The sequence below is a fragment of the Antechinus flavipes genome, chromosome 2 (genome assembly GCF_016432865.1).
Source record: "Antechinus flavipes isolate AdamAnt ecotype Samford, QLD, Australia chromosome 2, AdamAnt_v2, whole genome shotgun sequence".
Classification (NCBI taxonomy): Eukaryota; Metazoa; Chordata; class Mammalia; order Dasyuromorphia; family Dasyuridae; genus Antechinus; species Antechinus flavipes.
The window spans coordinates 295191915-295219869 of NC_067399.1; the positions used below are offsets into that span (position 1 = coordinate 295191915).

Genomic DNA, 27955 nt, shown 5'->3' on the forward strand with positions numbered 1-27955 from the left:
ATTTTTTTCATTTGAACAAAATAGATTTAGTTTAGATCCATAAACATTTGTTAGCTCTGGAAAAAACTGATAAGAGTTAGTAGGTCTCTTAGAATATCTGTTGACTTTCTTTGGGTTATGAAACAATGTAATAGAATAGAAGGATTATTCACCTCAGAATTAGGCAACTAGGCCTCAAATATTTAAAGTTGCTTCTAGCTCAAGCATAGCATGCTTCTATATTTCTGTGATTCTAAATTTTCACTATTACTGGAGTTAGGTAATGACCATATTCACTTTATCTAGCATGAATTGCAAGAAGAGAATTAATATGAATCCTGATGCAAACATTTTTTGGAATTTAGAAGAATGAGAAAAAGTTTCTTGATATCTTGTACTTTTTCTCCTTCATTTATCCCAGCATGATGATCCCGGGTAATGCTGCAGGGGTGGCAAAGCAGTTTCTTCGCTGTATCTTCCATCAGTTAGCACCCAATGGGATATTCCCACAGCTGTTCCAGAGCAGTATAAAAGGTATTTTTTTCAGACATTTAATATGTGACCAGTCATTCAGATCTGAAACCCTACTAACTTGGATTGCTGTCTTTCCAGATGGGAGCTTTTTAAGAACCTTAGCTACATCTCTCATGGACTTCAATGAACTTAGTTCTATTGCTGCTCTCAGTCAGCTGTTGGAGGTAGGTTTTCCAGAAAGACATTTGAAATCTTAACTTAAATTGTAGACCAAAAGGAGCAATTTAAAAATACCAGTACATGAAAAAAAAATCAATTTCCTTTTCCTTGAAAGTTTTCACTCCCTAACTTCCTTAAAACAGATAATGTATGTATTCTCTTATATAGTGGGGCTTTTTGGAGTCTCTGGCTCATATTTGGTACTTGAAGATGGATTTAGAGAATAGTGTTAAGAGTATAGCCCACTTATAGAGCGTCTTAGAACTTGATAAATACCTATTATGTTTAAGACTCTATTCTGGATAGTAAAACAAACAACAACAAAAAACAAAAGCAAAGTTTGTTCCTGTACTCTTGTAATTCATATTTGATATTTGTGCTAATTAATGTAACACATTTTAAAGTTAGAAAAGTAGAAAGAGAAATCAGAGAGGTATGGACAAATGAAGAAAGGAAGACTATCTTCTAGCTAGAGGGATCAGAGTAAGTTTCATGAGGTCAGTAGGCTGAGGCTATAGAAACTGGTGATCTTTATTACCATCCTAAACTTGCCCTAACATTTTGTCTTGAATTCTTTGCTCTGAAGTTGCCTATCTCCTTAATAAAGGAATGAGGTTTCCTAGTGTTCCAGGATTAGTATTACCTCAGATTCCTAATGAATAAGTCTATTTGGACTCTAATTTAAAGGGGTCTCTCTGATGGAAGCAATAAAAGACATATCCAGATTATTCTTATCCCCATCTTATATAGAGAGTAACTGAGATAGAGAAATTTAAATGATATGCCTAGGGTTACATAGATATTAAGTATCTGAAGCAAGAGTTGCATTCAGGTCTTCTTGAATTCAAGTTCATCATTCTATTTATTGACTTGGAAAGGTAGGCTGTAACCAGAATAAGATCCAAAAAGTAGAATAGTATTACAATGATTGAGTTTTCCTCTTTTCCTGTTTAATTGATTTAGGGAATACATATTGGCCACCTTCTAGCATCTGAAGGACTGTCATAAGAAACAGGGAAGAGATTTATTAAATGTGGCTCCAGAGGGAAGACTTGAGGAAAATGAACAAGAGTGAAGTGGGCAATTTTAGTCTAATATACGGAATAATTTTCTAATAATCAGAGTTCTGTAAGAATGGGTTGCACCACCTTATGAAATGTCACTAGTTACGTTAGTACTGTGACCAGTCTTCAGGGATATTGGAGAGTGGATTCATAAGTTTCCTCTGCCTAGTAATGTATGAATCTTTGTTGAGGATAGTCAAACTGTTGCCCTTGATATTCAAAGATGAAACTATTTATACATATTCTAACATGTCTATATTCCTCCACTTTTTTCATACTAGTATACTGAGTCATCCACTCTCTTGCCAGTGTCTCTTATGATCAAGATATGTATTTATGAGATGACTAACTTTACTGCCTGAAGCATTATCTGCACCCTTCAGGGATTAAGGAAATCCTTGGTCTGGAGGAAAGGTTAATCCTTACCAACAGCAGAAAGACCCAAGACTAGAGACAAGAAGATAAGGAATAATCTAAAGGCCAGGCTTGTTGATTGCTTTTTTAAAAAATTATCTTTCCTCTTTTAAAAAATATGTCATATTGTTACCAGTCCATTTCCTATGGAATGATGATATTGAAGGAATTGTTTCAAGTGGGTAGGTTAGTTGCTCAGAGTTCAAGGATTAGGGAATCTCTGAAAAAGAGGAAGCCCAAAAGCAGGGACGTGGGAAAAGTTGATGTAAATTTATGTTCAGAATACTCTCTTTGGACCTATTTGGATTGTTGCCACCTTCTACTGAATACAGTTTAAATAGTTAGAGCTTATGGAATAGAACAACAGTAATTGGAACAAAGGGGTTAAAACCCATAACTCATTAGCCCTAAGCTCTAAATAACTTAAATGACTATAGATTACTATGCATATTAATTCAAGGTATACTATTTGAATAGATCCATGATCTCATTAGCATCTAATGCAGCAGTTGTCTATTGAGTGCAAGATCATCAATTAAAAAATATTTTCTTCATCCCTTTGGTTTTGTTTACATAAATGGGAAGGACAGTTTTGTTTGAATGATTGAATATTACACTGAGGACAGGCCTTCTAATGTTCTGAGACTCAATGTAATCCACACAAAATCATCTAGTGAAAGAAGCATCTATAGAACCTTTCCATCAACAACTAATCCCTCTTCTATATGGATTTCTTCTTTCTCTGCTTCAATTGACTTTTGGATGCTCAGAACTGGCCCTAATTGAATGCTGTATTTTTCTCTTCAGGCTATGTCAAATGCTGCACAACCTCCCACCTGCACAGTGTCCTATGTTGGTATTGTCCCATTCCCTCTGCTTCTCATTTCTCTGGCATTAGCAGTTTGGAGCTTTGCTGCAGTGGTGCTTCTAGATTAGAGTTCTCAGCAGGCTTTTACTGCTGAAGGGCTATGACTAAACTCCCTGTTGAGTGAGTAAAATTCTGCGCCTGGACACCGAAGCTCTATACAGTACTAGAGAAAAGGGAGAGAGAGTTTAGTGTGTAAGAATAAATTTTGTTGTAAGCTTCTGTTGGGTCCTTGGGCCTCTATGACAGCCTCATTGTCAACAGTGTGGGAGATGAGGAACAGGTTCTGAGTGATCTCGGGGTCAATGAATGTCAGTTCAGGTTTCTTTTTAAACTTTCATTTTGAATTTGTTCTAAACAATTTAAAGTTGCTTTATCTTTGGCATACAATTTCTGTTTTGGAGAGGTTTAAGAGGTCATGGGGTTCAGAGAAAATATCCAATCCTATATCTTGTTGCTCATATAACCTGGAAGTTCCTATATCTTTTTTTTTTTTTTTTAATCTCCATGGAAGTATAAAACTTATGATAATTTCTAGATAACTTCTACATAAGGCCTTAAAAATGTTTTCTGAGCACTTGAACATAGAAATTAGAAATCCAAATGAGTATATATACGTTCAAGATCTTGTTGCTCTTTCCATAAGCCTCCCTAAGACTTAGCAGCAACTATCTTGATACTTTGGGCCTTTACAACTTCTGTCCAGAGGCAGTGCTAAACAGATGCCTGCAGTCTAATTTAGAAACAGGTGAAAAGCCTCAGGGAATAGACAAAGAGAGACACCCTAATTCTACAGCTGATCTAAAACACAGGGAACTTGGATTTGTTGATTATCAGTGGAGATTTGTTTCCAAAGCAGGCTTATTTTCCTCCTGCCTCTGAATCCCCTCCCCATTATTCTTTGGGGGAAGAACTTTATTTTATTCTTTAAATGCTTAGCAAAAATCCTTGCTCAGACTAAGTGCTTAATAAGTGTCTGCTGAATGGATGGATACACCTTAGGTCTCTCTCTTTTTGTTTCTGTTTATTTTTCTCTCATTTTCTTTCCCTGACTTTGGGTGATTTTGTGTTTGACTAAAGTTCTTTGATGCATCAGGATAGGGAAGTGATCTTGAATTCTCAAAGATCATGCTATTGGAGCACAAGCACAAGTTCTTTACCAAGAGGAAAGCCTTTAGATAAATGTTATATGTCAATTATCTAGGAGTTAGCTTTACTTAGTGGAATGAAGATATCACCAGAAGATTGACCACCAGGTAATGAATCATTTTTGTCACAGCAACTCATAAAAACAGTCTACCAAGCAGCAGAAGAATTAGTTTGTGTTGGTGGTAGAACCCATACTGATAAAATGATGGGTCCTTGAAATACTGAAGTAAGTTAGTAATTGTTGGTGACTTAAAAGAATAGTTGTAAAGTATATGATACAATGTATGCATTTTTAATCTTTCAGAAGCTCAGATCCTACACTTTTGTATTTTCTAGGGTTTGAATAACAAAAAGAATTTGCCAGCAGGGGGTGCCATGTTACGCTGCTTAGAAAACATTGCCACTTTTATGGAAGCTTTGCCAATGGATTCTCCAAGCAACCTCTGGACTACCATCAGTAACCAGTTTCAGACTTTCTTTACCAAACTGCCTTGTGTTTTACCTCTAAAGGTATGAAGTGATTGATCAAGTTTCTTTTTAATATTTTGCTATTAGTTAGAATTCCCTTAAGACTCTCCAAGGCATTCATTCCACTTGGGTGAATTGATCAAATCTTGTGATACCCCAAAATCAAGAAATAGAAACCTTATTAGTAAAATGTTAGTGTCATGGAAAGTTCCAAATGAAAAATTTTATTTGGCAAAAACCAGAGAAAATGATTATTTGCACTTTCCCCAAGCTTATGAGGTGAAAATGATCTATTTCAGTTTTTCTTAGAGTTAATAAACAAGCAAAGGAGTATCTATCGCAGTGCTTCTTAAACTGCTGCATGGGCTGAAATTCCATATGGGGTCAGCCATATAACTGAATGTGGGAGTCATGAAAAATTTGGTGACAGTAAAAGGTATCAAATATGCCCACTAATTCTTTATGTAGAAATAAACAAGCACATCTATCTAATTAGTATGCAAATTTGCTTTACTGTTTTAAAATGTTTCCTTATGACTTATTATCAGCAAATGTTTGATTTGTATACTTATTATATACCTATATACTAGGGTCATGTAAAAATTTCTCAGATGAATGGGTGTCATGAATGAAAAGAGTTTAAAAGTCACAGTCTTTAGGTTATGCTTGTTAAGAGATTTATTGTAGTAGGTGTTATTAGAAAGAATAGTGATTGTTCTCTAAAGAAGCTGCATGTTGCATTTGAAAATGTGTTGAATTTGAAATCAGAAGATCTAACTCTTTTTCTTTGTGCCTGTATGAAATGAACAAGCCACACTAAATCTCGGTTTCTTCATCCAAAAACAAAATGCTTGTACTAGATAATTTGTTTCTTTCAAGTGCTGTATTTGTGACCTTGTGAGCATGGGGAAACTAGGATAATGACCATAAAAGTGCTTGATCACTTATTCATCAAGTTAAAACAAATGATTATTTTTTTTGACAATTCTCTTTGCCTTCTCTCAGAGCTTCAATGAGAAGAGGAGAGGTAGCATAATATAGTAGATACATACAGAACTTGAAGTCAGGAAAAACTTGGTACAAATACTGATTCTCACAGTACTATTTGTGTAGCTTTGTGTAAATCAATTAACCTGTCTGAGTCTCACTTTCCTCATCTGTAAAATGAGGAGTTTGGATTATGTTATGTCTAAGGCTCCCTTCTGTTCTATGACCATGAGACTATGATGGCATGATTAGAAATTTGGAACTCCCAAACAAAATTTTCATAAAAGTTCTTTTTATCCTTTATGAAATGCAAACATAATAAAATGTGAGAATTGGAAAGAACTTCAAAGATCAAGTCTAAGCACATAGAGTGAATGTTATGAAGTGATATGACTTGATAATTGCTTGAATAGAAGGGGCAAGAAAGAGTAAGGAATCAAGGATAACACTTTCCTTATAAGCCTAAATTATTGGGAGGATGGTGGTACCCTTGACAATTATAAGGAGGATAAGAAGAGGGGAAAGTTTGAGGGAAAAGATAATGAATTCAGTTTTAGACATGTTGAATTTAAAATGTCCATGAGATAACCAGATGTTGTCTCATCAGAAGATGTCCAAAAGGCAGTTGGAAATGTGAGAGTGGAGATAATGAAAAGATGTTAGAGCTGGAAAAATATATCTAAGAATTATTTGCATAGCAATGATAATTAAATCTGTGGGAATTGATGACATCAGCAAAAATAATACAGATGGAGATGTAAAGAGCCAGGGCAGAACTTTGGGGGATACCTGTAGTGTAGGGGTAACCTGGATGAGAATGTAATGCAGAGGAAACCAAGAAGGTGCAATCTGTCAAGTAGGAGATGCATCACAAAATCCTGGAGAAGAGAGTATCAGGAAGAAGACAATTATGTCAGAGATTGTGGAGAGAGTCCAAGACAGGGAATTGAGAAAAAGTCATTAGTTATGACACTTAAGAAATAATTTTTAACTTTGGAGAGAGAAGTTTCAGTGGAATGACAAGGTAGGAAGTCAGACTTCAGGGAGTTAAGAATGAGAGAAAAGGAAGTAGAGATACCTTTTGTAGACAGGTTTCTCAAGTTTATCTAGCAAAGAAAGAACTGTAGGAAGATAGCTAGTGGGGATGAATTGTTCAGGAGATTTTTTGAGGATGAGGAAAACATGAGTGTGTTTGTAAGTAGTGGGGAAAGAATCAGTAGATAGAGGTTGAAGATAAGTAAGAGATTTAGTATGATGAAAGATGAAATCTACTATATCTGCCTTCAGATAGAATGGGATTAAATGTGCATGTAGAGAGGTGTCTATTCTTGACAAGGAGGAGGGCCCTTTTGTGAGACAAAGGTAAAGGAGGAGATGATGACCAAAGGCATCTGAATGTTATAAGATGAGGAAGAAGAAAGAAGAGAGAACAGTAATCCTTTGAAATAGATGCTTTAAATATCCTCTTTTTACAGTTGAGGGAATTTAAACACCTCACCATCTTTATAGAAGTAACTTTAGGTTCTCCAAAATTGTGTCAGTAAAATACAAGGTCTTATAAGCTCTATCAAGCTACAAAGGAATACAGAGCTGATGATGCATGGCCTATTTTGTTTATGGATTAGTGTAATTCTGGGGAGGTTCATTGTTAGGTTGGTCAAGGTACGTTTCAAAGACTCCTTTATAGAGGTGTTGCACTCTTCCTTGGTGGAGGAGTGTATGTATTATTGTAGATCTTTATTTGTTCCTCTGAATGTAAAATTTTTTTAGTTTCTGTAATATAAAATTAGCGATATTTTTGTTTGTTAAATAAAATATTTTGAAGATCTGTTGGAATTCATGTCAGTTATTGATTTTCCTTTATGTTGAATAGATATCTAGTTCCATTTCATAACCTTAAGGGAGGGAACCTTAAAGATCATCTTGTCCTTTTTTTGTATACAAGAATACTGAAGACTTGATGGGGAAGTGACTATTCAGGATCATACTGGGTATAAAGAACTAGACCTAAGATGATAAAACCCCTTCTTTGATTGTAGATATGGTGCTCTTTCAATTGTACTACATGATAATCATACAGATAATACTAACAGTACTATTAATACATCTGCTAGATAGATGGATGGATGATGTTCTAGGGGGCCATTTAGGAGCATTTAAATCAATTAAAGACTGGTTTGGATAGAGCTAAGTAGAAAAAACAATATCGAGACCAAATGAGCTGTTCAATTGCCTTTTTCTGTCCTTCACCACCAAGACAACATGGATTTTCAACTCCATCTGTCTACTAGTTTTCAGGGAGACAAAAATTCATGTAGTTGCAGGAACATTACAGCCAGTTGGAAAGACACTATCATAATTCTTAATTGAGGGGACAGTTTAGGATCTTGAAAAAGGATATACAAAAAAGCAAATGTCAAATTCACTCTGGATTGAAAGAGAAGAAACAAAACAGTTAACCCCAAAAGAAAGTACTTTTGATCTGTGTGAGTTTTTGAACTTTAGTAGAAACAGAACAAGATAAAAAGCACTGTACTAAGAACTTCCAGCTCATTGTTGCTGACAGTATATTATCTTTTATTTCCACATACAAAGAGATGCTTCATAAAAAAAAAAATCTTCTCATGCCTTAGCTCCATCAGCTTAACATTGGTAGCTAAAAGATAATAAAATGTTGTTGATAGATAGAGGTAAAAATTTATTTTTATAAATGCCATATAAGATACTGACCCATTCTTGACAAAATACTTCCCTATTTATCTAATCCCTTGTTAACTCAGTGTTGTTATTGTTTTTTTTAAAAAAGCTTTCAAACCTTTTGGAATTCCTATTTGATGTCCTTTGGCTAGTCCATGTCCATGTTTTTGTCTCCTCAAATACACTAGTAGGTTAATCAGTGAGGCATGATTTTTCCTTGTAAAAATCATTCTGTCTTCCGTTAAACTTAGCTTTGATGACTATGAAAGGGAGCAAATGCAACTGAACTATTCTTTGAAGTTGAGGATTATTTATTCTATTTATATGTCTAAGCCCACAGTGGTTCTCTTAATTATGGGAGAAAGCCTCCTCTGAATTAGGTTAGCATTTTCTTCAATATAGCACATTTTATACCTATTAGGCTATAATGTAAATTTAATGTGTAAATTTATTTCTGGCTTTGGACTATATTAAAGATAAATGACCAATTTATTGTATAAACTATTATTTCTTAAAAGAAACAAATTATTCAGGAGCTGTGATATTGTATTATTTTTTAAAATCAGAAAATTATTTTTTAAAATGGATGGTTAGAAGGCAATAATGGAGGAACTATAGGTCAAAATTTTCTTAAGCTAAAATTAATACTTAAAAGGACCAATTTTAATCACAGAGAATAAAGGATAAAGCATGTTTCCCTTTGCCTGGTAAAGATATAGAAGATTGTGGGTATGGAATGTTGTATGGCTCAGTTTTTTCAGTATTTGAAAGGAGGATTTTATGAGGGAAGTGTTGGAAAATACTGTGATATAAAAAAAATGATATCAATAACACTTTAAATTAAAAAAATAAGATGAATGCTCATGGAAGTACTAAAACAAAATAGGACAAAAAGGGTATTGATTTTGCTCTTCTTTCATTTTTTGGTCAGTGTTCTTTAGATTCCAGTTTGAGAATAATGATCTGCCTCCTGAAGATACCTACCACCAGTGCTACAAGGGTATGTTCTTAATAATGATAATAATCATAAAAATAATGATTGTTCACATTTATATCATGCTTTTCAATTTACAAAATACTTTTGCTTCCAGTTATCTCACATGGTCCTCAGAACCACTCTGTGGGAGTAAGCAATGTTAGTGTGTGGAAAGGTGAAGAACTTAGAGATTAAGCACATATTGATCAGAGACTGTTAACTAAAGTAGATCAGGCTTATAGGCCCCAGTCACGTGATTTTAGATGAGACCTGGACTGCATTCCATTGTCCAAAGGAGGAATTAAGTGGCCAAAGCTGTATATCACCTTTTTCACTGCATTTCATTGACTCAAAAGGGAGATAAAGGTTTATATAACCAATCACAGTTTGTAAAGGGTGGGATTTTGGGGGTTCTTTGTCTGAAATGTATAAAAGTTGTAAGTATCTTCAAGTGAATGACTCTCCTCCTGTGGGTATCTTTGCTGTCCTTTCGGGCCCACAGGCCAGGATGGTCCACTTCTCGAGATTGTAATAAATTCTTTCTGTACATCATTTGGAGTGACTCCTGAGTAGTCAGTTTGGGTAGGTGCAATTGCCCCAAACATTAGCATTATTGTTCAATTTCACAGATAAGGAAACAAGTCTGAAGTAGTTAATTCAAGGTCACATATCTGCTTCTTCTTCAAAGTCACTTTTTTTCTAACAGAAAGTCCAGTGTGCTTTTTTCTCAAATGTATGATGTAACTTTATCTAAATATTATTTTTAAGTTAAAAACCAATGTGGGACCATTGTGGATCAGTAGTAACTGTTTATTAAATGTCTCTTTTATACCCTCTTGTTTCTTCCCAACTTAGAGTGTAGTACCATGATGGTATATGGCAGAGTCTGTGAAATGATTTGTTGTATTTCAGTTATTATTTAGATCTCTCTACAATGTTATTTCAGTCTCCATGACTATTTTGGATTTGAGGAAGACATAAAGGTGGGAGGGATAGGCAGCATGTTGCTCCTTTCAAAAGTTTCATGTAATTGAGGTCTGTTCTTAGAAGCCCCTCAGTCCAACCTACTTATTTTTCAGATGAGGAAACAAAGAGAAATGACTTTGCCGGGGTATGTAGAATCTTCATTTCAGGGCCTTGGTCTCTAAATCCAGAACTCTTTCCACTTTACCCATGATATCAAACTCAAGTAGAGATGGATCCCTGTGGGCTTCATAGTGACCTAGAAAACCACAAATTAACATTATTTCTGTTCTACTATATTTTCATTTATTCTATTAAATGTTTCCCAGTTACATTTTAACCTGGTTCCTATGAAGGGCAGCATGTAAAACTTCAAATCTTCTTTGCATGCCACCATACTACTTTCTTGTAGGAACATAAAAAAATAATCTTTAAGCATTTGAAGATTTGTCACCTGGAAGAGGGAAATTGTTCTGTTTATCTAAGATGGCAAATTTATGGAAATTGAAGAGAGACAAGTTCCAACTTAAAAGAAAAAAGAGTTTCCCAATAATTAGAATTATCCAAGAGTGTAACAGATTATTTTGGGAGGTGATAGGCTCCTCACTAATAAAAGTTTCATTTGGAGACTGAATATTATAGAGAAGATCCTTGTTTTAAGTCCACTTTAGCTATGTGATCTCTGAGATCTCATCTTCTCTGAAGTTCATTGATTATGTAGGTTTTGCATGCTTGTTATAAGCATAGGTCATATTTGGAAATATGTTGAGATCAATTCAAATATAGAGTAAAACAGTTCTGGAATCTAAAATTTTTGAGCAGACTCATAAAGATAAAATCTTTAACTAGTTCAGAATAAGTGACAACACTGAATGTATATCCTTTGATCAATAAATATTTATTCAATACTTACCATACCAAAACTACTACGTTATATGATGTGAGGATACAAAGAAGTATAAGAAGTTTCCTATCTGTCTAGGGAATTGATATTTAAAACTCCAGTCATTAAGAAACAAACAAGAGCTAATACATACATGCATATATATGTCTGTGTATGTGTGTGTGTGTGTGTATGTATGTATATATATTGCTATAAAGTTTTTACAGTAAAAACAGTTTTTAAACCTCTTTTAAATGATTAACCTGTTGACCCTTACTATAGATTTTTGAGGTAGATAACATTATTATCCTCATTTTATAGAAGGAGAGACTGAAGCTCAAAGAGGATTTATGTTATCTCTCAGGTAATTAGCTAGTAGATGAAACAGCCAGGATTAGAACCTAAGTTTTCTGATTACAAATCTCATGTTATTTCCTTTATACCACATAGTTTCTATCTTCTGCTTGTTAGGAGTTGATAACTGCCAAATGAGTGATATGCATTTGTAATTAATTCTATAGATATAAATATATCTAGATAACTCTATAGCTATAGATAGCTGGATTGGTCAGAGAAAGTATAATGGAACATAACTTTAATGAATGAATGGGATTCGAATGGAGAATGGTTTGGGAGGACTTTTGGTAAATCAATATGTCTCCCAATTTTCATATTTCTACTTGGTAGTACCAACACATTCCCAGTCACCTAGAGTCAAAGCTTCAGAGTCATTTTTGATTCTCATCTCTTCCTCCTTTTTATATCCAGTTTGTTGCTATCTTCTTGTCTATAATAGTTTCTCCCCTCCTTTAACTCATGCTTAAACTCAGGCCTTTATCACCTCTGGCCTGAGCTATACAACAGGCTTCTAAATAAGTCTTTCTGCTTTCAATTTCTCCCTTCTCTAATCTTTGCTTCACACATCTGTGTCACACAGTACACAGATCTGACCTCTCTGTTCACTCCTCTATTCATAAAACTTCAGTGATTATTGCTAACCCCCCCTTCCCTCTCCCCCCGCCCAAACCAAACCAAACCAAACCAAAATACAAGCAGTATTTAAGGTTAGGGATAAGAACTGGATCTCTGATTTCCTTGGTACAGGGAATTCCTGGATGAGGAAACTTTTGGGAGGTTTAGGGTCTAGTATAGTGTCTTATACATATTAGACAATAAATAAATGTTTTATTGAGCTATTACCCTGTTCTGCCTTTGTGAATTCTAAATAGGTTATTTTCTGTCATGTATTAATTTCTCTATCTTTTGAAATCCTTTTCTGTTTTTATGATCTACTTTAGGCATGAAATTTTCCCTAAGCCCTATCGCTGAAAATGACCTCTCCATTTTGAGTTTTCTTTCTTTTTGGGCTTTGTGTAAATCCTTCCTTTGCATTTATCACATTCTAACTTGCATCATACATATGCCCTCAAATTTGGCATAAGAGCTGTCATTTTTCATCCTCACCAAGAACAGTGCTTGGTAAAGGGTAAATATTTAATAAATGTTAGTATCCTCCCTCTTGAAATGACTTTATATTATTTTGTATATACTTTGTAGTTATAGATTTGGTTACATCTTGGGTGCTCCATCTTCTTGTATCTCCAAGAGAGTAAGCTCTTTGAGGTCAAGAACTGTTTTGTTTTTAATTTTATGTCCTCAGTGTTTAGCATAATACCTTGTATGTAATATTAGGCACATAGGTTGGATGTATATGTCCATATATTTGTATATATACATGTGTATTTATGAAGAAACATAATTCAACACAAGATGGCAGACATTTCTTTTTCATTCTTTCATTCTATCTAGTCAATTCAGTTCTCTGATTCGGAGTTTTTCCAGCTGAGCCATGTTGCCTGTCACTTCTGAGGTTGGGTTTGGAAATGATGTCATAGAAAATAATTGGATTTCTTCCAAGCAATAGCAATGATAGATTGTTGTACTTTCATGAAGCTACATTTCTGATGTCTAATGCTTTGTTTCTAGGATGCATTATAAACATGGAGGCTCTTGCCTGAACAACTTTCTGCCTACAAAGATAGCCTTCCCAGCTGTCTTCCAAGCTAAAAATTATGACTTATTATATTGTTGTAAGATTTTAATTCTGTTTTATTTTGAAGGAATCAACAATTGATTTTTCTTCAACCATATCCCATTTCAGAGTCTGCTGGAACCATTTTCAAAACTTCTCAGCTTTGTCATTCAAAATGCTGTCTTCACGTTGGCCTACCTGGTGGAATTGTGTGGCTTATGTTATAGAGCTTTTACTAAGGTAAGGAAGAATGCACAGTGTGCCAGACTCTGTTGAAAAACTTCTTTCATCTCAATGTCAAATCCTAGTTGAGTTATTTTTTTCCCTTTAATGTTAAGAAATTATTAAGTCTTTTGACTTTTGTTATAATAAATATCATTGCAATGAAGCTTTTACCTACATTATACTTAGTCTGCGTTTTGAATATTCTCCAGTTAGCTTTAAAAATTACTAAATACAGGGGCAGCTAGGTGGGGCAGTGGATAGAGCACCAGCCCTGAAGTCAAGAGGACCTGAGTTCAAATGTGGCCTCAGACACTTAACACTTCCTAGCTGTGTGACCCAATTGCCTCAGCAAACAAACAAACAAACAAAAACCCAACCTACTAAACACTTACTATGTGTGAGACACTGACAATAAAAAAATATATATATAGAAAAGAAGATTTCCTAGCCACAAGGACCTTAATAATACAATTTGTATATAGATAGATAAGCACAAAATATATACATTGTAAATACAAAGTAGTCTAAAAGGGATAAGGAAAGCATTAATAATGAGGGAATTAGAAAAGGCCTTTTGCAAAACCAGCACAAACAAGAAAAGGGGGATTATATTGATCAACTAACAAGAGTTATTATCTTATAGAATTGGCAATGTGCTAGGTGTTTGTGACATAATATGACACAATCCCTACCCTCTTTGTATATCTTAGTAAGTAAATAGGAAAGGAGAAAGTGTTATGAACAGTCTGGAAAAGAAAGCATAATAGAATGCAAAGTGATGATGATGATATATTCATATTCCAATTTATAGCACTTATTTGATTCTCATACTAAATCCAATGACTCCTTAGCTTTTATCCTTATACACAATTTGACTGCTTTATAGCATGTGAAATTGTTAAGTAGTTCAAGTATTATTATCCTCACATTACAGAAGAGGAAACTAAGACTCAGGAAACTATCAGGTCTTGTCCAAGATTATGTGATTGGTAAGTAACATAATTGAATTAGACATAATAGTCATTTATATATACCTTTATAGTTTTCCAAGATTTTTTTTCTACATAATTTCATTTAAGCCTCATCATTATTACTCTATGAGGTAGGTACTGTGGGTATTTTTATCTCTCTTTTTTTTTTTTTTTTTTTACAAAATAAGATTGGAATCCACTATACCACTATTCCTCCTCCTCCTCCTCCTCCTCCTCCTCCTCTTCATCATCATCCTAACAATAATAATATTATCTAACTTTAAATTGCAGAATTCTTCTGTTTTTTTAATCTTGTTTTGCTCTCCCTAATAGTCGTGTGAGAGAAGATTTCACTAATATATTTGACAGGCTCTTATATATCTTTGGATGCTAGTAGAGTAAGGTGAATTCAGAATTGGATGAACAACTACACCAAAACAATGTCAGTCATTTGGTCAGAAAACACTTATTAAGTGCCTACTGTGCACCAGGCTTTGTGCTAAGAATTGGAGGTACAAGGAAAGGTAAAAGAGAGTCCCTGATCTCAAAGACTTCACAGTCTAATGAAGGAAACAACTTTAAAGTAACTATATGTAAACAAGATACCTAAAGGGAAAAGAGGACATGGTCTGCAAGCAAAGGGACTAAGATTAAGAAAGATTAAGAAAGGTGAGATTTTAGCTGAGATTTGAAGGAAATCATAGAATTCAGGAGGTAATGAAGAATGATAACATTCTAGATATAGAAGACAGTCAGTGAAAATGCCCAGAATTGAGAAGAATGTCTGGTTCAAAAAAACAGTAAAAAGACTAGACAGTGTCCCTGTGCTATAGAGTATGTATGGTTGTGTGAGTTAGGCAGTGTATGGTATTAAATATAAGAAAACTGGAACAATGGGTGATAATAAGGGGTTTGATTGTTTGATGTTTATATTTAAACCTGCGGGCGATAAGAAGCCATTGAATTTTATTGAATGGGGAAGGGAGGATGACATGGGCTTAAAGAAGACCACTTTGATTGGATTGGAAGGGGAAGACTTGTGGCAGAGAGACCACAGGTTATTGTTCTAGCCTAAACATGAGTGGGGAGGTTAAAGTAACAGTTCATTCTGGAGGAAGATCTCTAATATATTTCCACAGTACTCTATCCTTGACCCTGTGCTATATAACTTTTTAAATGTATGACTTAATTGTACTGTTTTATTTATTTTATTAACTTGATTAGAAGTATTTATTAATAGATGGAATGATTAAAATAATAACAAGCATGGATACATGCTTATCACATTTGTAAATAGTCCACATTTGGGAAAGATAGCTGATATATAGGTTGAATAACAGAATTGGGATCCAATAAGATATTGGCAGACTAAAATGATAGTCCAAATGATAGCTGCTGACATTTTTCCTGAAATTTTATGGTTTAAAAGGTACATTATAAAAATTATTGCATTTGATTCCCACAACAACCCTATGAGAAAGGTCATATTGATATTATTATCTCCATTTTTTGGATGAAGAAACTGAGGTTCAGAGAGGTTAAGAATCATTGCCATAATCACCCAGGTAGTTGGTGTTAGTGGAAAGATTTTAGCCCAAGTCTCTTAAACTAAGTCCTGTGTTCTTTATATTTTCCTATGCTACTTCTTGACTAGTATCTGGTGATCTCTGAGTTTCTCCTACTTCCAAATCTAGGATCTTATGATCTTAGTTTAAAAAAAGAAAAATATAGTAGTACGTAAAAGTTCTCTTTTTTAGGTTTAAAAATCAGCTGTCCAATTATAATAAAAATAGAAGAATGGATAGAAAAGCAGTTGGTTTGGAAAGGATCAACTCTGAAATGGCAACCAAAAAAAAAAATGAATGTTCTTTAAGGTGGCACAAATAGAATCACAGTATGCCATTTGAGATAATGTTTTGCCTATTGTATTCTGTCCTAGTCAGACCTTCTGTGGAATATTATGTTTGTTTTAGGCTCCAAATTTTAGGGAGGACATTGAAAAGCTATAGTATATCTAGAGAAGGATGACCAAAGATGATGAGAAGATTTTAACTATGATAAATGAAGAAGAGAACAATTTCAGGGGAGTGTGGGAAGTCATTTCCATTTCAACTTTGAGATTCTATGATTTCTCCATTTTTGTTTTGTAGAGGTTTAAGTAACCTGCCCAAGGTCACATAGCTCACAAGCAGAAATTCAAAGTTAGGATTTAGGATTCTGTTTTTCTCAATACCAAAAGTCTAGACAAAATGATCTCTTCTTGTCCCATCAGATACTTATGATCCCATGAATAATTCACACATCTACTCCACATATAATTCTTTTATTCTAAAGTAGAAAAATACTGGCTTGTCATTTATAAAAGCCTATGGATAAAGCTTCTTAATTCACATCATTAATTTCATCTCCCCAACTCTGGCTTTTGGGCTCTAAGATTACAATCTCATCTTTTGTTATCTTGCCTTAATGGTCTCTCAATTTCATTATCTTAAGCTCAGAAGAGTGTTTGCTTTCCCCTGAGAAAATGGAAAACTACTGCTTGCATGGAAAATAGATGCAGAAACATTTTTGGGGTGCTTTAATATTATTCTAATAAAAAAAAGAAGGCAGGGCAGAAAGAAGAGCTTTTATGTTTGTGAAAATAACATATGAAATTTGCTGTTTCTGGTTCTAAAGTTTTCCAAGTTTTCTTAGTAGGGTCTTTGTTTCTGCCCTCATCTATAGACCATGCAAAATGCTCCTTCACAAGGGAACCTTGTTAACCTCAACAAATGCTAAGAGTTCTTGCCAAGGGTTTCTGTTTAACCCTTCTGTATTTCCTATTTATCTCTTCTCTGCCTTTTTTTTTTCTTCTTCTCCACATTATGGTCTTTGTGAATGTATTCATATTACAGGAACTATGGCATTTGGAAGGGTTCATAGGAGTAATTTTTATAAATCCCTTACAGATTAGGAAACGAGTCCAGAGAGGGAAGTACCTTGCCTAAGTCCACAAAGATAATAATTAGCAGAGCTAGGATTTGATTAAAGTCAGGCTTTCCATCATCCAGGTCCAAGTGTTCTTTCCATTTTGTCAAGGTATTCATTCTGCCTCATGAATCATTTCTGTAATTTATTTCTCATGCTACCAGTAGTAATACAAAGTTATACACTAGGCTCATTCTTATCTTCTTTTTAATCCCTTCTAAAAATTTCCTTTCCCTCCCTTCCTCTTTCTCTTTCTCCTTTCCTCCCTTCCTCCCTCCTTTTCTTCTTCCTTCCCTCTCTTCTTCCTTTGCTCCCTCCTTCCCTTTCTCTTTTTTTTGTTTTTCCCTTCCTTTTCCCCTTCCCTCCCTGCCTTCTTACCTCCTTTTTCTTTTCCCCCTCCCTTCCTTTCCTCTCCCCTTTTCCCTTCCTCTTCCTTCTCCTCCGTTCTCTCCTCCTTCCCTCCCTTCTCTCCCCCTCTTCTCCTTTCCTCTCCTCTCCTTTCCCTTTCCTTCCCTTCTTGGGCTATTGTACTTACTTCCTAATTGGTCTTCTTTCAATCCCTTCTTTTGTCTAATTCACATAGCTAGCTTCCAAAACAATATTCCACAAATGTTTATCTGATCATATCACTCACTCAGAAATCTTTGTTGGCTCCTTATTATCCGTGGTATAAAACATATCTCATTATTTAAATAATTTAAATTGCTCCCACTTACCTTTCCTTATTATCTCTCTTCAATACTCTATATTTCAGGCAAGTTGGCCTAATAGCTATTTTTCACATATAATATTCTATCTTCTAACACTCTACTTTTGCATAAGCACCCTCCTCTATCCCAATGTCTGTAAGGCATTCCATTTGATCTCTACCTTGTAGAATCTATGACTTTTTTCAAAGAACAACCTTTCCTCAGTCCCCCTACTTCTTAATTCCTTGTTTCTTTCGAAATTTCTTTGTATTTATTTATGAACATATTATATCTCCTATTCCCTCTGATCTTCCATAGAGAACTGGTCAGGGACTGTGATATTTCTTTCTTTCTTTTTCTTTTCTTTTCTTTTTTGTATTTTGACTATAGTCATAAAGCCTTATATCTAGGAGGAGCCACTGTAGTAAATGTTTGTTGAATTGAACCGAAGAATCAAAAGAAAAGATTTGGAAAGAATCTATGTAAATAAGGCATTGGGGTAGAAGAGAAGCACAGAATTGGAATCAGAAGCCTGAGAATCTCTCTGCCTCCTTAGTTTCCTCATTTCTAAAATAAGAGAGTTATGGTAGACTCATTCTATAAGGGCAGGAATAACTGGAATTTTCATTTCTTCTCAAGGATCTGTAGAAACATTCTCTACAAATGGGGATGGCTTTCTATACTAAAAATATTTAGGAGATAGTTCTTCTACTTTTCCTGGGTTGATCAAATTACATGTTCTTAGTGCTTAAAAGACTAATTGAATTAACTTTTTTGGATGGGCATATTCTTTTACAATTTCATTTTTCCATTCAACTCAATAAGCAATTCTTAATACATCCTGTAGTCATGTTTTTCATTCCTGACCTATGCATCTTGCTGAAGCACTCTATGACATTGGTCTATGCTAAGTGAATTTTTAGAAACCTTGTTCTCCCTTATTTTGTTTTTGTTTAGGAACGGGATAAATTCTACTTGTCTCGTAGTGTTGTCTTAGAGCTACTCCAAGCTCTGAAGTTAAAGTCTCCTTTGCCAGATACAAATCTACTACTGCTGGTCCAGGTAGAGTACTAACTCGCTTCTAATCCTTTTCATGATGCCCATGCATGTTTGTAAGAATGAAGATAGCAGGACTGTAGGGTTAAATACCATAGTCCCTGTCTTCTCAGTGATAGAAAATAAAATGTCTTATAAAGACTATACTCTGACTATTACTCTGCACTGATGTTCATTCTTCCACTTGGCTTAATAACCAGGACATTCCTATCCTGCCAAATGTTTGGCCAGATTGATTTTTCTTTCTCATCCTCAAATGGGTCATAGGATTTTAGGGTTGGAAAGGAGTGTAAAAGTCATCTATCACATTTGTTCCTGCCTCTCCATCCTCACTACCACCAGCACTAGCTGGTCAAGGGCTTGATGCCTAGATTATTAAAGCAGTCTCCTAACTGGTCTTTCTTTCAAACTCCACTCTCTCTCCTTTCCAATCTATCTTGTGTGCTGCTATAAGAATAGTTTTTCTTAAGATTGATTATTTTATGGAATCACAGGTTCAAAAGAGAATTTAGATATCATCTGGTCTCAATCCCCAACCAAAGCAAAAATCCTGTCTACAACATCCTTTACAAGATGTTATCCAGCTTCTGCTTGAAGTTCTTCAGTAATAGGGAACTCACTATCTCCCAAAGCAGATCATTCCATTCATGGATAATTCTTATTGTTGGGTAGGTTTTTTTTATGTTGAACTGAACTCTATCTCCATATAACTGCTCCCTTTCTTCCTAGTTCTTCCCTCTGGAGTCAAGTCAAATAAGTCTTATTTTTTTTTCCATATAACAGTCCTGAAAATATTTAAAGGTAACAATCAAGTCCCCAGGTCTTTTCCAAGTCAGATATCTCTAGTTCCTTCAAAGGAGCATGATAGTGAATTTTTAAAATTTTGTTTTAGTTTTTAGTTGCTTTTGATGATTTCTACCATAAAAAAAATCTAAACTCATCAGTCTGACATTCAAGGTCATCTTTTATCTTGTTTCAACCTGGTATTAGTTCCTACCATCCGCCAATGTTTTCCCTTTGTGGTAATAAACTGATCTCTGCTTATAAATTAATGAAGAATATGTGAGTATAAGGACAATGTGATGGCAAGGTTTCCAGATGTCTTGTCACATGTTCTGTAATCCCTAAAATATTTCAAAAGGATGAGATTTTAGATTTTTCTTAAAGGGTAGAGTTTAATAACAAAAAGGCAAAATATTTGGTGCAGAAGAAAGAGCATTGGCTTGTGAGTCAAGAGACCTGAATTGCAATCATCTCTTTTCTCATAACTCATTGTGTGACTTTTTCCCCAATCTCCCTGGGTCTCAGTTTTCTAATTATCAAGGAGAGGGTTAGATGACCCAGGGAAAGATGGAAAAGTCCCCAAACATTCACATATGTTGCCAGAACTGGATACAGTGCCTACTAGAAAAATAATTTTTATTAGTCTTGAATAGATAATCATTGGCCTTTTCTGTCCTATGTTAACCAAAATTGTGTAGTGAATAACTGGATATAGGCTCAGGAATATGGGATTCCATTCCTGTTTGTGTCCCATACAACTATGTGACCCTGGGAACTGACTTCTCTGACGTTCAGATTCCTCTTTTATAAAATGGAAATAATGATATTTATATAAACTCACAGTATACACTTTAGGGTTCTAATGAGTACTAGTGGAAATGTTTATCTTTAAAATCACAGGAATATAGACTTGGGAGGAACATGGGAAAACTTCGAGCCCCAAGCCCTTTATTTTAAATAACAAGGAAACAATGGCTCAGCGAGTTAATGATTTGCCCAAGATTATATCTTGATTGTGAAAGAACAGAGATTTAAACATAGGTCTTCTCACTCTAAACTCAATACTCTTCTCTTTATACCATAATTCTGAAGTACTACATACATTTGAAATATTATTGTGGATATTCTTAATATAATTTTGTGGGGACTAGCACCACAATCAGTGTTATCTTTGAGTAGAAATAACTTTTAATATCAGGATTTCCTAAAAGTTAAACAGGAGAAACATATGACCAGCAAAGGGAAAAGAAGAACTTTTTATTTTGCAGAGTAGCCTAGAAGGATTTAGGGGTAAAGAGGCTGGCAATCCTGGATGTCCCTTTTAGCTTCAGAATTCTGGTCATTCTACATGAGTCTGATTTGGGGGGGGGGTCCCTCACAGAAAATACAGGCTCTGAAGTTTCTGTCCTTCAGACCTGTGAAAGCTTCTGTGACTTGAAGAGGGCAGGTATGTATAGTGAATCTTCTGGCTCTCCAGAGCCCTGTGCTGTGGTTGCTTGACTATAAGGTCCATTAGTCAGTTCTAATAAGCCCTTGTCAGGAGACAGCAATGAAACACTGACAGTCTAAATTACTCAGTGGTTAAGAGAATCCTGAAAACAATGATTATAGCATCAAGGCTAGATGAATAAATAACAAAAAACAAATTAGCTTCAGAAAAGAAAAATAATATTTCTTGATATATTCATGCATGCAGTTTTGGAAGAGACATGTACTTCCTCTTTTCTTGGATGAATTTGCATTTGTCACTGAACCATGAACCGATACAGAGAAATCAAAAGGTAAAATCACTTGGACTGTGAGGCCGTTGTGTCAGCCATTTGGAGAATAGGCCCATTAAGGACAACTCTATGAATAATGCATTTTAATCTTATTTCAGCCTTCTTCATTTAGAGGAAGGGCTAGCTGAACAGAGAGCAGCATTCACTCAAAACTCAGGTCTTGTCCTAATAGTTTTTAAGTAAAAGATAGGTTCTTATGCTCTTATAAATTCACAGTAAAATGGATTCATGAGGAGGAATAAAAAGGATCCTTGAAAATATCTCTTTAACCATTTTTCTGAATCACACCTTGGAGATCAGGATTCTATAAGGGATGGAAGCCCTCAATGAGTTTACTAAGAACAGGTGAAAATAGTACTTTCAAGTTCTCTCTGGGAATTAGGCCTCTCTAAGTGGTTATATTGCTCTTTTCCTTGTTTTTCTAGATTTTCTGGCTCACTAGTAATTTTCTGGAAGCAGAATATATTGTGGAATTGTTCATCTAGAGGAAAGATATTAAGGGTCTTCTCATATGAACTATTCTAATAGCCACCATTGGTTTCCCTTCAACCAGTCTCTTCCTTCTCTAATCAGTCCTCCACACAATTACTAAATTATATTTCTAAAAATATAAATCTAATCACAGAATGATTATAGAATCAGTTTTAGATGTGAAAAGGACATTAAAAATGATCTATTTCCCAGCTTCTTAAAATGTAAGGATTTTATAATCGAATATGGGAGTCTTAAAATTACAATTGACTATCTGTAAATGTTTGATTTGTATACCTATTATATATATATTATATATATAGGTATACCTATTTTATGGGAGTCTTAAAATTACAACTGACTATCTGTAAATGTTTGATTTGTGTACCTATTTAAGTTAATAAAGAAATCAAATCATGAATAATAAAAGAAAGTCCAAAAAAAGTTAGATGCTGTCTAATTGTAAAGGCTTCAAGGATGAAACTAGTGCCAAATTTCTTTTCTATTATCTGAGGATCAATTTAACTACTAAGGGGTTTATTACTAGGTTGGACACAAGGTAATATATTTGTCAGCCATTGCAACTTGTGAAGACTATCTGGTAAAGTCATATAACCATTTAGGAGCTGTTACCTATGCTGATGGAGGAAGAGCTAAGAAGTTGAATGACAGGATTAATTGATTAATGAGCATTTGTTAACCACCAACTAGGTCCAGTACTAGGCATTAGTTACACAAAGAGGAAAAAGTAAAATAGTTTCTGCCCCCAAAGACATTTACTTTCTTTTCAGGTCTTTGCTACTACAAAATATTGTTTTGATATTGATATTTGACTTTTATTACTATCTGCCTTCCTTGTACTATATAAGCCTCGTAATGGGATCTCAGAGGTTAAGAACAATTTTAATAACTTTCTAAGTGTAATCCCAAATTGTTTTCCAGAACGGTCAGATATCTCTTATAGTTCTATCAAAAGTGTCACATCCCCAACATTGACAGTTCCCTTTTTTGTTATTTTAGTAAATTTATCAAATATGAGGTGAAACCTCAGAATTTTTTTATTTGTATTTCTCTTGTGTACTTTGGAGCATTCCTTCATATTGTTGTTAATAGTGAAGAGTTCTTTTGAGAACTCTGTTCATATCCTTTGACCACTTATCTATTGGGAATTTTTTGATTTTACTTATTTCTGTGCCTATACAACTTGGATATCATATCTTTTTGAGATAATTTATACAAAGATTTTTGTATCTTCTTCCCTTTGTATCCTAGCTGCATTAATTTTATTTATGTTATTCTTTATAATTTCAGGCAATTAAAACACTTTCATAATTGTCTTGTTTGTTAAGAACTCTTACCCCAGCCATAGCTGTGAAAAGAATCTGAGTGAATTCTTTTCTAATTTTTTTATATGAAGTGACCTTTACTATTTAGGTTGCATCTCTGTTTTGAACTTATAAAAGTATTTGATATAAGCTGCTAGTCTAAACCAATTTCTGAGTAACTGCTTTCTAGTTTTCCCAACAGTTCTTGTTAAGTAAGGACTCATTCCCCAAATAAAGGAGTAGACATTCTTTAATCAAAATTCTCAAAAGGCTCAAATGATGGGCTGACTTTAATTTTTAAAAGTTCACATTTATAAAGTTTTATAGTTTACAAAGATCAAATTATTAAATAAATGTAAAATGATGCATTTAGGTTAAAAATTTAGCTGCTCAGGTATAGGATTAGTGGAGGAGAACATGACTAAAAAGTAAATCTTCTGAGAAAAGTTTTTAAGTCAAGTTAAAGTAACATAGGAGCCAAGAACAATGTGATCTTAAGCTCCTCAGCTAAAGTCCTTCCCTGATACTTAATCATGGTAAGAGGTAGCTCTGGATTTTTAAAAAAGGATATGCCAATATCAAGTTCTACCAAATTGAATAGCTTTCAAGTATAGACTGTGGCAACAGATTTTGTTAACTTATGACCAGTTTAACAAAGTGTAGACAGAGTTTTGCCATCATAAGGTTAACAACTAAATGGAGGGATTTTGTTTGTTTGTTTTGTTTTGCCACTACAATTCAAAAAACCTTTTGTCAAGCCACAGAGGGTTGGTGGGTTTAGACTGAAGTGACAGAAGTATTGTATACACAAGACTAGTGTTGAACTAATTACAGTCTTGCTATTCAGAGGGGCTTGTCACCAAATTGGCAGTAAGGTGATGAATGTTTGCTTCACAATAACTCTTAAATCCATCTGCTGAATTCTGGAAGCATTTTTATTCACATTTCTGGAAAGAATACTTACACTGATGATATTATAGAAGTTTTAACTATTGAAATGTTGAAGAAATATTCAGAATGAGAGGCAATAGTTGCACTCCACTTTGTGCTAGTTAAGTACCCTCATTTATATAGTTTTTAAATTTTTGTATCTCCTTAAATATTATCTCAGTCAATTCTCATAACAACCATGAGAGATAGCTGTTAGTATTATCATCATTTTACAATGGAGGGAACTGAGGAGAAAACTCAAATGATTTGCTAAAAGTTTTGCATCTAATAAGTAAATAAGTCTGCATTTCATCTTGACTACAGATCTAGCTTTCTATTTACTAGTTCTCTTTAGACCATATTAGAAGTGCTGTATTTGGTTCCGGGTATCAGATTTTTTTTTTTTTTTTTTGGAGGGACATTGATGACTTCAAAAATCGGATGACAGAGAGTGATTGGACTCAAAACTTTGTCATATAAGCTTATATAAACTAGAGTTGAAAATATTTTTGAGGGAGGTATGATCATTGTCATTGGCTATTTTAAAGTTTGTTATGTAGAAAAGAGATTAAATTCATTATTCTCCATAGGTCCAGAGGACCTTTATGTATTTGGGGATAGGGAATGAATTTGAAGTAGGCAGACTTCATCTCAATTTAAATAAGAATTTCAAAGTTCTTCATAACCTTCCTGAAACTCTCTTTTTCCTAATCTCTATCTTCTGGTTTCCCTGGCTTGCTTCCAGTCTCATCTAAAGTCCTACTTTCTGCAAGAAATCTTTTCCAATTTTTAAAAATATACTGCCTTCTCTGTGAGATTATCTCAAATTTATCCTCTAAATATTTTGCTTATGTATAGTTGTCTCCCCCTTTACTGTGAGCACCTAAGGGACTGTTCTCTGTCTTTCTCTATATCCCAAGTGCTCAGCATGGCATTTAGTAGACATTTAATAAATGCTTGTTGACTTCAATGCATCTATATTTATTGAAGTCCTGCTATGTGCCTAACAAAAAAAAATTCTGTTAATTTTTACCTAAAACTCCCACATTGTAGCACATAACTCTGACTTCACTCACAAGTTTAGATATGCTGTGGAAGAAAGGCTTTCTTTTAATGATAGATCTGCTGTGGGCTGAATGACAAAGGAATTCCACAGTATTGCATGTGGCAGCTCCATTAACTCACTCTGCAGGCATTTCTAGTGCTTACTATTGACATGAGGTTATTAATATTAGATGAGTTAGTAATAAACTGATCACTATATTCAGAGGAGAGGTGGAAATGCTATTTTTGGTACATTTTTATAATGAATGCATTTGATAATGGCACATAATGGATGTCTGTTTCTTTTGTAATCTTCATGGGGGTGTGCAGTATTACAGTGACATTACTATATTTTATTTGGAAGTAAAGGTTTTTTTTTTCTTCTTCTATGGTAGTCATCATTTTCCCTCTCTACTTTTAATTTTATCTTTGTTGTGGGGAAAATTCTGTGTAGCTGAGAAAAAATGTTCAATCCATGGTTGGTAAATGAGCAGAAAAAGGTTTAGAATCTTGAACTCATAAAATGTCAGTGTTGGATGGGCCATTAGGAGCCATCTAATTGACCTCTTATCTGAGGGAGGCATTTTCTCAATAGTATCCTTCCTTGACAATCAGCAATTCATTGAGTCTGCTCAAAAAAGGAACTCACTGTCTCAAAAAACAATCAAATTTGAACCGTTTGGTCATTTTGAGGTTCTCTGAAAAGGTTTTAGTTAACATTAACAAGTCACACATATACATATTACAAGGTTTAAAAAGCTTTTCCCTCCAAGAACCTTTGGAGACCAATTGCTCAAAGCACTATTATCCGAGAGTTGTCCTTGAATATGTATAGCCAGTTTATGTCAGAGCTAGATTAAAACTCTAGTATCTTCATTTCTGCCACATATTAGGAAGTACTACTGGAATGTCCAGAGAAAGGCAACTAGGACTATGTCTCAAGAGCATGTAATATGGAAATTGGATGAAAGAAATGTGATCTTTAACTTGAAAAAAGAAAAGACCTGCTAAAAGACCTGTTAGCTTTTTTGAAACATTTGAAAGATTTTATAAGAGGAGGATTAGAATTATTTTGTTTGGCCCTAGAAAGCAGAACCTGGAGCTATAGTTGAAGGCAGCAGAGGCAAATTTAAGCTTGATCTTAAGAAAAACTTCTTTGCAATTTTAATTATTCACATATGGAATGGCTTGCTTTTGAAACTAGTGAGCCATCACTCTTTGTGAATCTGGTTCTTTAAATCTTATATTGTTTCTATTACATCTAGTTGCTCTTTTAGTTTTATGAATTACATAGTCTGTATTGATCTATATTGAGGAATAATAATAATAACATACAGATAATAACTCACATTTCTTACATGATTTTAGAGATTTAGGTGTTTAAAATTTTTTTTTGAAAAGACCAGCAATTCTTAGATGACCCATAACCCTCTCAAGGTCACACCATTATTTTGAAATCAACCTTTTAAACTAACTTGCTCAGTGTTAATTAGGATAGGATTGGAACTTTGTATCTAAGGCAGTAAATCATCATGTCTGATGGTTTGACAGCTCCATATGTTTAGTGCCATTTTGCAGCTAGTATAATGCAAAAGAATGGCAGATGTTAAAAGCATTGATGAGGGAAAAAAGGGCCCCGGGGAGAACACCAACTCTAAGAAGCTTCAGTGTTCTGGATTTGTGGAAATGCAGTCATATAACAAATCCAGAACATTGAAGCTTCTTAGAGTTGGTGTTCTCCCCTGGGGCCCTTTTTTCCCTCATCAATGCTTTCTTTCTCCTTGAGCTTTCCTCCGCCTTTAGCAATTCGTGGCTAATCTTGGTAAAAGCCTCTTCCTTCTTTTGTCCTTACTGTACATACATATCTTGTCCACATTTATGTCTAGTTCATCATACTATCCATAGATGTTTAGATTTGGAGCTTTCTAGGGCCGTAGAAATATGTTGAGTCCAGTCCTCTTATTTTTCAGGCAAGATTTGACTGATTTATGTAGGTATGCTTCCTGTGACTGGTGTAAGCTCTTTGAGAGCTTACAGTTCCACAAGTAGCAGCAGAGGGTCCTGCCCTCTTAGGGCAGACCTGGAGAGGAATCACCATCTGCTGATTCGAAGAGGAGTCTGCCCTGCAGTTTAGTCTTACAGAATGTCCTGGGCCACCCAGAGATTCCATGACTTGCCCAGGGTCCCCGACGGGGGTAGGACTAGAAGCTGGGCTTTCCTGATTTTGAGGCCAAGTCCTTGACACAGTGTAGCTATGTCTGAGCAAGTCACTTAACCTCCCTTAGCCTCAATTTCTTCATCTAAAATGGGAATAATAATAGCATCTATCTCATAGGGTTGTTTTAAAGATTAATGAGATAATACATGTAGAATGCTCCTCAAACCTTAAAGTGCTCTATACATGTTAACTAAATTGTTAGCTATCATTTTTCCATTCTGATTAGTAATTATTCATACAGTTGAATTGACATAATGCCGAGGCTGGCCTTTTAAATGGGGCATATCTTAATTCAGTTCTTTCTTTTGTGATAAAAGGAATTAGT

The 27955-nt window shown here is 34.6% G+C and overlaps 1 protein-coding gene across 1 annotated transcript in view; it reads left to right on the forward strand.

The window, feature by feature from the left end:
- The window catches only part of UNC79 (unc-79 homolog, NALCN channel complex subunit), a 325074-nt gene that overhangs the window by 260495 nt on the left and 36624 nt on the right, over nucleotides 1-27955 (forward strand). The window contains exons 39-44 of the mRNA XM_051977373.1: nucleotides 401-513; nucleotides 592-677; nucleotides 4501-4674; nucleotides 9248-9316; nucleotides 13300-13410; nucleotides 18980-19084. Coding sequence (XP_051833333.1) covers nucleotides 401-513; nucleotides 592-677; nucleotides 4501-4674; nucleotides 9248-9316; nucleotides 13300-13410; nucleotides 18980-19084 — 658 coding nt within the window. The remainder of the gene's footprint in view (nucleotides 1-400; nucleotides 514-591; nucleotides 678-4500; nucleotides 4675-9247; nucleotides 9317-13299; nucleotides 13411-18979; nucleotides 19085-27955) is intronic.